The following is an 11,820-nucleotide window of genomic DNA, read 5'->3' as shown; positions in this document are numbered from 1 at the left end:
AGCGCATGAGAACGGGTTATGCATGGAATGTAGTGTAAAGAAAACAGTGGCGCATCTGATGGTTGAATGTATTAGATATAGGGAGGTGAGAGAAGATAAGGGATTGCACTATGATTCCAGAATGTTTAACATACAGAGAATTTAAAAGGTTGTGTTCACAGCAGTTTTAATAGCCAAATCTGAACAGTAGGTGGCGAGAATAAGTTTCGACAAAAACTTCGTGGCCATTAGCACAACAGCAGAAGAAAAAGAAGACAACGTCATTTCAGCGCGCCTCTCGACGGACAGGGGTTGTAATTCCCTGCGACGGTGTTGTAACTGCGTGAAGCATAGTGCAGGTGAGATTAAACTAATTTATTCTGTTTTTTTACACAATTAAACGCCAGACCTCTAATAAAACAGTGTTTAACGAAGCTAAATGGATATTATAGCTGAACTTATCAAGTATAAAGAGCGGCAAGCACCGGGGATCCATCAATGATAACAACATCTAGTGCCCTCGATTTATTTATAAGTCCAGAGCAACATTATTAGTTTAAAAAACACTAAGTAAACAACAGACTACAACAGGGATGTGTTTACGTCACAACATTGTTTTTTTTTAAACTTCACTAGATTTGATTTTGTTACAAAATTACAGTGTAAAGAAAAATAGAGGCGGCCTTTTTGTTGGTGCGCACAGACAATCAGTCAGGAGCTTTTGTTGTCCTGTGTAAAATGGATTCTACATTTCATACACGTTTAAAAAGCGTGTATTTTGCATTATTTTACAATGTAGTACTGTACACCGTGCTTCAATTTCTTTTTGGCCAAAATTGTCATGCCCTGGATTTTTTTCATTCATAAGTTTGTATTACATTTTGTATTAAAATACATATGGTGAGGCGGAAGCAAACAAGCAGGCAGCTGTGATACTTTACTGATAGTGGCTGTACACCGCATGCAGTTTAAGTAAACCCCAAACAGTGTGACTATATATCAGATCCATGCTGTTTTTCACACACTTGTGTGCTCTTTTTTAAAAGTTTGTTTACTGGGCTCGCTTTTTTTTTTTTTTTTTTTTTTTTACACCTGTGTTTATTTTACCAGTGAAAAAGTATGAAGGTACTGAATACGGATAGGATACCGAGCCTTGTTCAGGTAAATGTACTGTAATGGGTACTGGGAAGGGTAAGTTTATATGTTTCTAGGTTTATCACAAAGACAATAATCCAAATAAACACTGTAGTCAAGAAAGGAAAACCGTGTTCAAAACCGCTTGAGTGTAAATGTGTGCTGTAGATTTGCCTTGCATTTGAAAACGGTTCATTTTTTTTTTTTTTTTTTTTTTTTTTTTTTTTTTTTATCATTGGCAACACTTAACTTCCAGTCTCTTCAGTTACTGACAGACTGCCTGTTATTTGCTCCACCAATCCATTCCCCCCAGTAGTTGAAAACTAGAGTCCTGTTTAGAAGTAAAACAGCTGTTTTGAAATAATAATAATAATAATAATAATAATGACAAATACCTTGACTGTTGTCATTTTGATGTCATTTTGATTTTTCCGTCTCCTCTTTTTTTTCAGTTTCTGCTGAGCTAGTGCTGATGGGGGACGAAAAGGACACTTGGAAAGTGAAAACGCTGGATGAAATCCTCCAAGAAAAGAAACGTAGACGAGAGCAAGAAGAAAAGACAGATCCCAAACGGCCGAAAACTGTGAGTCCCAATGGCAGCCAGATACAGATGTTGCTCATGATGTAAACTTGTTCACTGTATGTATATATTGTACTGCCTGTCAGGACTCTGGTTTCGCCAGGGCTAGTTCTTGGTTTAAAAAAAAAAAAAAAAAAAAACAACACTCAAACCCACCTATTACAAATAGAAAAAAAAAAAGCCTGTCAGTTGCCCCACAATAATGGTACACCACGTTGAGAAAGAGAAGCCTCTCTGCATTACTATCTGGTAAAATTACAATGGCAAGTGATTCTACACATGTCGATGATGATGATTGGGGGGGGGGGGGTTCTACAATGGCAGCCATGAAAAACCATTAAGACATGAAACTAGTGGAAACAACCTTGTTTAACGTGACTTCTTTTTTCGGGTTATTAGAATGGTTTTTGTCATTGTTCTGTGCAGTGAGTTAGTACCTCGTTTCTCTCCCCAGACGGATGAGCGGGATTCTAAGCGAGATACATTGGAGGAAGGCGAGCTTCAGGACCACAAGATGGAAATAACAATCCGTAACTCCCCATACGTGCGAGAAGAGTCTACCGAAGACAGGTAGGCAGAATAAAGCCATCGTCTTCTTGCTGAGCTTTGCTTGTTTTTCTTGGCTTTTTTAAAATAATGAATCCTGCTTTTTGCTTTCTCTGCATATGTTCAATCCTATATAAATGTGAAAGCTGTATATTTTCACAAGCGGTTGTACTTACTTTTTGTCCATCCATTTCCAAGAGGGGAAGAAGATGATTCCCTGGCAATTAAACCACCACAGCAAATACCAAGAAAAGAGAAATCTCATCACAGGAAAGAGGACAGAAGAAAGGAGAAGAGGCGGCACCGCAGTAATTCCGCTGAAGGAGGTGAACCACATGCAAGGAGATAATATTCCCATATACCTCATGCGCAGTTCAGTTGTTACTTCAGTTATGTTAACGAAAACAAACTATGTAGTCACCATGGTTGTTTTTTTTTTTTTATATATGGTGTTTTTTTTTGTCAGCTGTGAAACATGCCCGGCCAAAGGATAAAGAAAAAGAGAAGGAGAGAGAAAATGAACGAAGGAAGAGGCAACGCGAAGAGCAGGAGAAGGCGAGGAGGGAATGGGAGAGGCAGAAGCGGAGAGAGCAGGCTAGGATAAACTCTAGGAGAGAGAGGTGAGATTCACTCACGTCATTCTAGGGCCCCCCATAGATTTTTCAGTTGTTTTTAGGTAGTTAATTTATTTTGCCTAGTTAGCATAAGTTACAAATATAAAAATATTATGAGGTATTATCAGAAAGATGCCTGCTTAGTGAATAGCATCAATACCAATGTCTCATTAACCTGCATGACCTTTTCTAAATTTCAAAAAATTTAGATATCCCTTTGTAAACTTATGAACGTCATTTAGTTGCCCTGAAAACAGACTGGCTCACTTTTTGGAGGGGTGCTGGTATATACCATTATCAAAACAGAAACACAATATTAAGTGTAATACAGTGACAGCAGGTGGCTAGAATGAAGTGTTTTTTTTGTTTTTTTTTTAAATGCTCTATGCAGTACATGCTTACAGTTTCTAAATTCTTACTGTGTCCTGGATTAATTCAGGCATGCGCATTAGGCATTTTACATTACTATCAAAGAATGTGTAGCTTTCGACCACAACGAGTACCCTTGTTCTGCATAAATAGTACATGAGTTTTTGTTTTTGCATGGTAGTTGTGTAAGTTGTGAATTAACAATGCATCTCACTGGCATAACAAGTAAGTGTGCTCCCTGAGATTAATGTCTGGGTGGGCTTAAGGAGAGATCCTGTTAAGCTCCCGCCCTCTTCCCCTGTTTTAAGGGACCGCCTGGAGCAGCTGGAGCGGCAGAGGGAGCGAGAGAGAAAGCTGAGGGAGCAGCAGCAGAAAGAGCAGAGGGAGCAAGTGGAGCGTGAGAGGAGGGCCGAGGAGAGACGCAAGGAGCGCGAGGCCAGGAGAGAAGGTGAGTGCTCGGCAAGTTCCTTCTGTTTTTCCCTTAGTAGCAGTTAAAATGGTCCTTATTTAACCAGGAAAATCCTGTTGAAATTTATAATCTATTTTTGAAGGGATACCTGGTCAAGAAGGTGGCATATAATACACAAAAAAAAACACATTCAAGTGAGCACTAGCAATACAAACAAGTTCATCAAATTACAAGGAACAATTTAGGCACACCGGTAAAAAAACATGTCTCGGCTACATAGATGTTAATGTTTCGTGTGAACTCCTTTTAAAGGGACCAAGACCATGGAGCTAGAAAATGGAATGCCTTTTTATTTCCAAATTCTGTACAAACGCTATGATCTGAAAAACTTAGAAACAGTCTGAAATCTAAGATTCTAAGCAGTAATAGAGATAATTGAGAGTTTATTAAGATACATGCCTTTTGGTTTTAATTCTCTGCATTGCAAGATGTTTTAAAATCTATGTCGGTTGCACTGTAATCTAATCCTTGTGACCAGCTCAATATGAAGACCTATTAGAAAATGAATTGGTCCCTATGGTGCTCATATATTATAAAAAGAAACATTAGGAGTCAGTTCTCCCAAGTCTTTGCCTTGGTATCTCATGGTGCTGCATATCTTCACAGCAGCATCCCATCACAGGGGCCCTAAGGATGAGTATGGGGAGAAAGGGAAGCAGACTCACCGGAGCCGTAGCCCAAGCCGGCAGCACCGTGAGAGGCAGGACCTGGGAGAGGGCAGCAGGATGGGTAGGAGCACCTTTTTAACATGGAACCTCAAACTTGATGTACCATAAACGCAGTTAGGAGAAACCCTGCCTCATATCTATCTACTTTATTACTTAGTCAACCAGCCAGCGAGGACACAGTGGTGTCACTTTTGACGTTTTTTTTTTTTTCTTCGGTGTCTTTTTAAAAGTTCATAATGATAAGGAAAGAGCTTTTCCTTTTCCAGCAGCAGTGAGAGAGGAGAAGCAGGAGGACAGGGACCTGCTGTCTGATCTGCAGGATGTGAGTGAAAGCGAGAGAAAGACCAGCACAGCAGAATCATCCACAGGTAACCCCACTGGGCTGCACTTTATATGCATGAAGATTGTCTTTAACCATTCATGAGATTTGTTACAATGATGTCGTACAGGTGCAGTAAGCTTCGTCCGTTTACATAGCATTGCGCACAACAGCATGTCTTTTGCTTTTTACTTATGGCTGCCAATACACCTCTTTGCAAGAGCAGGATCTGTTTATCCACTGCTGGATCAGTGTATTTCTTAAATGAGGCATAGTGCTGTAACACTGACTGGCAAATCAAATTCCTTTGTTTTGCTGCAAGTCAGATAAAAAGCTGGCATGGTAATGTAATGTTCAGGTTATTTAATTTTGTCCCAGGGTCAGGCACGGGTTCTGAAGAAGAGGAGGACACAAGTAGCGAGTCGGAAGGCGAGGGAGAAGGAGATGGCGGAGAGTCTGCAACCAATTCAGAGGATGGGTCTGAACAGACTGCAGGTAAGCAGTACAAGCTCTGGGAGGGAGGGAGGGGGCACAGTACGAGGCACACGCTCTTCCTAATGCAAGTATGTGACTCCTCTGATCTGAAAAGGGTGAAGATGCTGAAAAGCTTTGCTCTTCTTATTTCCAGATGAAGTAAGTGAAGTAGAGCAGACGGAGGAAGAGTATGAGGAAGAGAGGGAGAACGGGATCCACATTCCAGTCGGTATGTCTGTCTCTCTTTGCTGCTGCTGGTTCTGTGTCTGGTTTGCTGTGTTTTTAATTGTAATGGTCTATTTGAAACCAACCATTCTGTATTTTTAATGTTCTTTGGCATACCCCAGCATCCAATTTTTTTTATTAGCTCAACATATGTAGTTTCCTTCATGTGATGGGACGAGTCTCATTTGATTTAATGTACTTGATTTAGAGCAGCAGTGCCCATCGATGTTCAGGTCTTTGTGTCCCTTTTTCCCCCCACAGTGACAGAGTCGCGGTTTGACCGTGATACTGAGGAGAGTTTGGAGGAAGAGGAGGAGGAGGAGGAGGATGAGGAGGAAGAAGAGGAGGAGGAGGAGGAAGGAGAGGAGGCAGAGCCCAGCCTCCACTCACACTCGCGCTCCAACACTCCTGAAGAGAACTATATCCCTGAATCCCCGCCCATGTCTTCCGTGGAGCTGAAGAAAGAGCTACCCAAATACCTGCCTGCTCTTCAGGTACTGACGGCATCCCACCTGGGCGGGATCCAGCTCGCCTTGTGGTTCACTGTAGCTGCGATTGAACATGAGTAAGAACATAGGGTGTGGTGCATTTTCAGTTTAATTTGCTAGCTGCATTCAAATTTAGTGAAATGATTTCTGATGATTGACGTATGTGGAGGCATCTGCGAATATGGGTTTCTTTTCCTACATTTTTCTACAATGCCAGCACATTGTTTGTAAACTCATAGCCGCTCAGTGCTTTCTAGTAATGCTTAATTCAAAGTGCAATACCGTTCAGGATTTTGAAATATCGGGTATCTTTTCAGAGCATTGCCAATGATCCTATCAATTCCTCTGGGAATGTTGACAATAACCCTTCCATGTACTCTTGGGTCTATGATTACAGGATACATGTTTTATAGATGTATTGCAATCTTCAGTTTAACAGACTTGCCTGTAAGTGAATGGTCTGCTTTCTGTCTATTTTAAGGGCTGTCGCAGTGTGGAGGAATTCCAGTGTCTGAACCGAATTGAAGAGGGAACGTACGGTGTGGTGTACAGAGCCAAGGATAAAAAGACAGGTATATTTTAGCTAGCTCACTGTAGCATTTATGGAAAGCAAGATGTAGCACTTTGTTTTAAATTGTTCAGAAGTTCTTTAATTCAGCGTGTGTCTGTGTGCATTTCACCAGATGAGATTGTGGCTCTAAAGCGATTGAAAATGGAGAAGGAAAAGGAAGGGTTTCCTATCACCTCTCTGAGAGAGATCAACACCATCCTAAAAGCTCAGCATCCCAACATTGTCACTGTTCGGGTGAGTAGAGGGCCTGTATTTGAAATGCACTGCACTCCTGTCCATGATTACGGCTGCAACAATCCATTTGAAAAGCGTGCTACGGACAGTGGTTGAGATCATCATTTCGCACTATGAAGTTGTATAATTGTCAAGATTTCCCATGAGAGAAGCAAGATCTAAACACTGTAACATTTTCGATTTGACTCCTATAGGAAATAGTGGTTGGCAGCAACATGGACAAGATCTATATAGTTATGAATTACGTGGAGCATGACCTGAAGAGTTTGATGGAGACAATGAAGCAGCCATTCTTACCAGGTAAAGCCAAGATGATGATTTTTTTTTTTGTGTGGATGTTTTTAATTTCCTCGGCTAGCATAGACCCATGGTTTCCCAAAACTGCCCCCCTCATTCTGACCTTCCTTGCATCGTGCAGGTGAGGTGAAAACCTTGATGATTCAGCTCTTGCGTGGAACCAGACATCTTCATGACAACTGGATTCTTCACCGGGACCTTAAGACCTCCAACCTGCTTCTGAGCCACAAAGGGATATTGAAGGTAACCGAGAAATTGACGTTGCTTTTAAGTCGTGCTTTCCAAAGAGACGTGGAAAATAATTTGCCCATTGCAGCAGTGGAATTGACTTCTGGAAAGCACCTCCTACAGCACAGCGGTGACACCCTCAACCATCTGAGACTGGAGTGCAGAGGTATTCGCTGCCTTCAGTCCTGAGTTTTTAATTTGTTTTTCTAGATTGGAGATTTTGGACTGGCTCGAGAGTACGGCTCTCCTCTGAAGCCCTACACCCCGGTGGTTGTGACGCTGTGGTACAGAGCACCCGAGCTGCTCCTGGGAGCCAAGGTTTGTCAAATGAATTACGTTTTCAATGTTGGGGAAAAGCCTTGTCTTACGATGACATGTAACATCATTGACTACTTGTCTGAAAACGCTGATTTGCATCACTTAGTGAGGATGTTTTATTCATTCACGCTGGCAGCTTGTGTTTCCAGTGCAGCACTTTATCTATGGTTTGGTTTCGTGTAGCGGCACAAGTTTCTTGCATGCTTTCTGTAGACCACTAAAAGCCTAACTGCTCTTCTCCATTTTCTGTGTTTTCAACTTTCCGGCCTTAATGCTAATCCTTTTGTTTTCTGTATAGGAATATTCAACTGCGATAGACTTGTGGTCAGTAGGATGTATATTTGGAGAACTTTTGACCCAGAAGCCACTTTTCCCTGGAAAATCCGAAATTGACCAGATTAATAAGATCTTCAAGGTAAAAAATGTTGATCATTAATATGTATGCTGTTGTACAGTAAATCTATCAGCAGTGTGTTTAAAGCTTAAGCAGTGTTGAAGGCTGTTGGATTTTTAAAACATTTGCTTGTGCATTCCATAACAGTGAAAACATTAATAAATAAAGAAAATCTTTGGTGCTATATCTATTGGTAGTAAGCCTATTGTAATTTAAATCTGCTTGCAGAAGAGGCAGTGACACTCTGCTCCACTAGATGGCAGTGTTAATAACTCATTTGCTCAATCAAATCTTATGGGTGAACTATAAGACTCTTGTGAAAATTGGCTGAGCCTAGTATGTCTGAACTTTTAGGATTTGGGAAGCCCCAGTGAAAAGATCTGGCCTGGGTACAATGAGATGCCAGCAGTGAAGAAAATGACATTTACAGAGTATCCATACAACAACCTCCGCAAGAGATTTGGGGCGCTGCTGTCTGACCAGGGATTTGACCTCATGAACAAGTGAGTTTCTTCCACTTGGTAAAGTCATGCATATACACTTGTAAGTGAAAGCACTGTGCATCAGAAACAGCGTACATTTATTTTAATCAACAGAGATCTGCAGGATAGTGTTTGTTTGCTTTCCTTCTCCATTTCTTCCAGTCTTCACATTTATTGTTTAAGACTGAGTCGTAAAATTTCTCATCCAGTTCTCAAGCGGATACTTTTGAAGCTTTGTCTGGTCGTCTTTCCCGGCTCTGGAGCCTGGTCCTTCCAGAATTCATAGCTCTAATATTACAACCTTAGAGTTTGGAGAGACTCTCATCATTTATTTCTCACAGGATGAAATGCCAGATATCACTGCAGTGTTAACTCTTGCAGCTTGAGTGATTCTTTGGAGGCACAACCATAAACGTGAGAATGATTTATAGATCGTTCCACATGTGCAGAGATCAGCGTCGGGGCTGTGTTACATCAACGTTTTGATCTCCAAACTTTCTGCGCCTCGGAGCCAAATATCACAAGTGCGGGCAAGCTTAATACAATTCCTAAATACAAGGCGATGGGCAGCAACTTGATGAATTCTGTTTAATGGGTTACGTGTCTTGACAGACTTAATATATTAATTTCAATTTCATATTTTAAACATGATAGTTATAACACAGTAACACAGCTTTGAACGATGTAGGAATTGAAACCAATTGCTTTTGTATAATTCATGTTTAGCTTTAGGAAACATGGGAGTCCTATTTCCAGAATATTAATACCCTATATATGATGCAAATGTATTTCAGATGTTTTAATCGGCTTTATAGTATAAGAAGTCATTATTTAACAAAGAGGAGGTAGGGTTTTGAGACAATCAAGAAATAACTGCAGTTTTATTGCTATGTCTTATTGGCTCTGACTGTCTTTGGTAACAGTTTTTGTTATGTAGTGTGGGAGTGTTGAACTCTCCAGCAGTGATGCGGTAACGCTCCTGCTGTGAATATCACACTCTAGTGTGGCTCTCGTTCAGTTCAGTGCTCTATCTGGCCTAGGCTTTCATGACTCCTGCATCTGAAAGTATTCAGAGTGTGTCTGGCTTCCTTCGTGTTTACAGCAGACCAAAATAATCCACTCTCCTGGATAAAGTCTGGGATTGAAATCGGTGTTTAGGCTGGCAGTAGGGGAGGTTTTCCATGAGATCTTAACAGATGCTTCCTTGTTTGGTGGAGCATCCTTTAGCTTGTCAGAGAAGTTGGCAGGATAGGGAGCAGAGGTCTGTAAGCCAGTTTTGCTTTAGTGGTATTTTTAAAAAAGAATAAAATAAAACCATTCCTTGAACCAAACAATTCCATGGTAACACATAGAGGAAGAAACATGCCAGCTGAATTAGAGTTCAGATTTCAAATGAATTTATTTAACCAGGATAGAACCCTTGAGATAAGAATCTTTTATTTTAAGACGTGGGGGAGGACGGGTTCTATGGGTGGTGTATCAGTAAGTACTAGTGTGGGCACAAGAATAAGGCTCTTAACAGTTACAACCCCATCACCTGACGTGAGTCCTTTCTTTACCTTTGAGGAGGTTCCTGACGTACTGCCCAAGCAAAAGGATCACTGCAGAGGAGGCTCTGAAACACGAGTATTTCCGGGAATCTCCCCTGCCCATTGAACCAGCCATGTTCCCCACCTGGCCAGCCAAGAGCGAGCAGCAGAGGGTGAAACGAGGGACCAGTCCACGGCCGCCCGAGGGGGGGCTGGGCTACAGCCAACTGGTAAGAGTGCTGTCACTGTGGTGGTACCTTTAGTGGGGCTGGTGGCTAAAGTTGGTGCACTGGCACGATTTGTTTCATAGATTGTAGTCACCCTCTCTCCGGTTTTGTTATACTGAATTGCATGTCAAAATGCTGACAATTTACAAAACCCATAATGATTCTGTATTGGCACAGCAAGACCAGTAAAGGTCAGGGTATAAACACATTTGCTTAACCTCAGGACGAACACTGAGGCTTCTCTTTTTAATGTTAATTCCCACATTCAGTCACGTGCTGCTCCTTTCTCATTTCCCAGGGGGATGATGATTTGAAAGATACAGGTTTCCACCTGACCACCACAAACCAGGGGGCCTCCGCTGCCGGTCCCGGCTTCAGCCTCAAGTTTTGATTCCTCGCTGGAGCGTAGAGGACTGGGGATTCCACATGAGTGATGTGCAGCTCATCAGCTTTGCAACGCTTGGGATTCTGACGCATTTCTGCAGCACGGAAGAGACTGTGTTTTTCGTGTTTTCCTTTCTGTTGACATTACAGGATGTCGGAACAGTGACAGTGTTCTTAGTTGCAAAATAGACAGCAAGCGCTGCACGTTATATGGGGTCTTCATTTGCTTGGAGAGCTAATTCGAAGTACTTATTCCCAAGCAAGTACTTAGCCGTCTTCACCAGGAGAAACCATGGAGCACTGCAAGGCTCAAATAAGTTGTTGGAGTGACATCCCTTGCCCCAAGCAAGTGTATTGGATTTTGAAATAATGCCAGCTTTTGTTTTCTTTTTTTCTTTTAAATAGGAGTGCTACCCACTAGATCAGTAAATAAATTACCATTTTTTTATTTGAGATTTTGTGTACTGTTTTCCAATGACCAGGGTGCATTTAGAGATTTAAAAAAAAAAAAAAAAAAAGTAAAAAGTTGGTAAGAAACAAATGTCACAGCTTGTTTGGGACCTTTTCGTACACAAGGGTATTGGTTTAGATTCATGATCAGTTTAGAGGTGGTATACGGAAAACAAAAAAAGTATTTTACTTTTTAAAGTATTAAACTATTTTAGAAATAACTTTGCTGCTTTGTTTTGTTGCTGTGATATTTAAATCAAAATGAATATTGTGTGTTTTAAGATTTGACTAATGCAACATTAACAAGTGTTAATGTTGCATTAGAAGGAAGCTTTATATCCACTGGTCTAAAAAAGAAAGAACAAAATGTTTTTGTTGGCAGCTGGTTCAGGTAATTTAAGATCAATATATACTGTGTTTCTTTCTCTTCTCAGTTCTATGACCTGAAGCAATAGAGCCCTGCATTGTTTGTTGGCTTGCTGCATGTAACCGTACAAGTGTTCTTTTGACTAAAGAAGTCCTATAATGAAGCTAGAACTTCTAAAACATGCTTTTTAACAATTGGGTCACCAGCTTCGCTTGGATTGCTAATCCTCACTTCAGAACGCTGCCAGTTTGCTATTTGCAAGGAATCATAACTTGCTGCTGTGGGTCAGGAAGTCCCTTGCTTTGTCAGCTGTTAATTATTGAGGTCTGCTTTCTTTTTTTAACTCTGAATTAAGTCACCGAGAGAGGTGAAAGCAGCCATAATGAAAAGGGTTTTGTTCTTTTGATTTCATAGTCCCAAAACTTTGCATTTGGAAAGGGATGCAGAGACTTTTTTTTTTTTTTTTTTTTTTTT

General features: G+C 41.0%; 1 protein-coding gene across 8 annotated transcripts; it reads left to right on the top strand.

The window, feature by feature from the left end:
• Window positions 1–238: 238 nt before the first annotated feature.
• Window positions 239–10,922, top strand: LOC121328537 (cyclin-dependent kinase 11B-like). Of its 8 annotated transcripts, none has more exons than XM_041273247.1 (21): window positions 274–338; window positions 1,090–1,170; window positions 1,566–1,696; window positions 2,148–2,263; window positions 2,438–2,565; window positions 2,706–2,859; window positions 3,531–3,670; window positions 4,298–4,420; window positions 4,626–4,727; window positions 5,057–5,173; window positions 5,307–5,381; window positions 5,639–5,871; window positions 6,347–6,437; window positions 6,549–6,670; window positions 6,865–6,970; window positions 7,089–7,210; window positions 7,406–7,513; window positions 7,812–7,928; window positions 8,262–8,410; window positions 9,956–10,148; window positions 10,444–10,922. In XM_041273247.1, exons 2-21 carry the CDS (start codon window positions 1,155–1,157, stop codon window positions 10,534–10,536), a joined length of 2,436 nt encoding a protein of 811 aa, XP_041129181.1. In that variant the 5' UTR covers window positions 274–338; window positions 1,090–1,154; the 3' UTR covers window positions 10,537–10,922. The 8 variants fall into 8 exon arrangements, with proteins under 8 accessions (XP_041129182.1, XP_041129181.1, XP_041129179.1 ...); XM_041273245.1 differs by having other exon boundaries at window positions 3,489–3,670; window positions 4,629–4,727; XM_041273246.1 differs by having other exon boundaries at window positions 275–338; window positions 1,090–1,140; window positions 3,489–3,670.
• The last annotated feature ends 898 nt before the right edge of the window (window positions 10,923–11,820 follow it).

Source organism: Polyodon spathula, chromosome 16 (assembly GCF_017654505.1).
Source record: "Polyodon spathula isolate WHYD16114869_AA chromosome 16, ASM1765450v1, whole genome shotgun sequence".
Taxonomy (NCBI): domain Eukaryota; kingdom Metazoa; phylum Chordata; class Actinopteri; order Acipenseriformes; family Polyodontidae; genus Polyodon; species Polyodon spathula.
The sequence above is the reverse complement of the archived record's forward strand: the minus strand, read 5'-3'. Positions and strand labels throughout refer to the sequence as shown.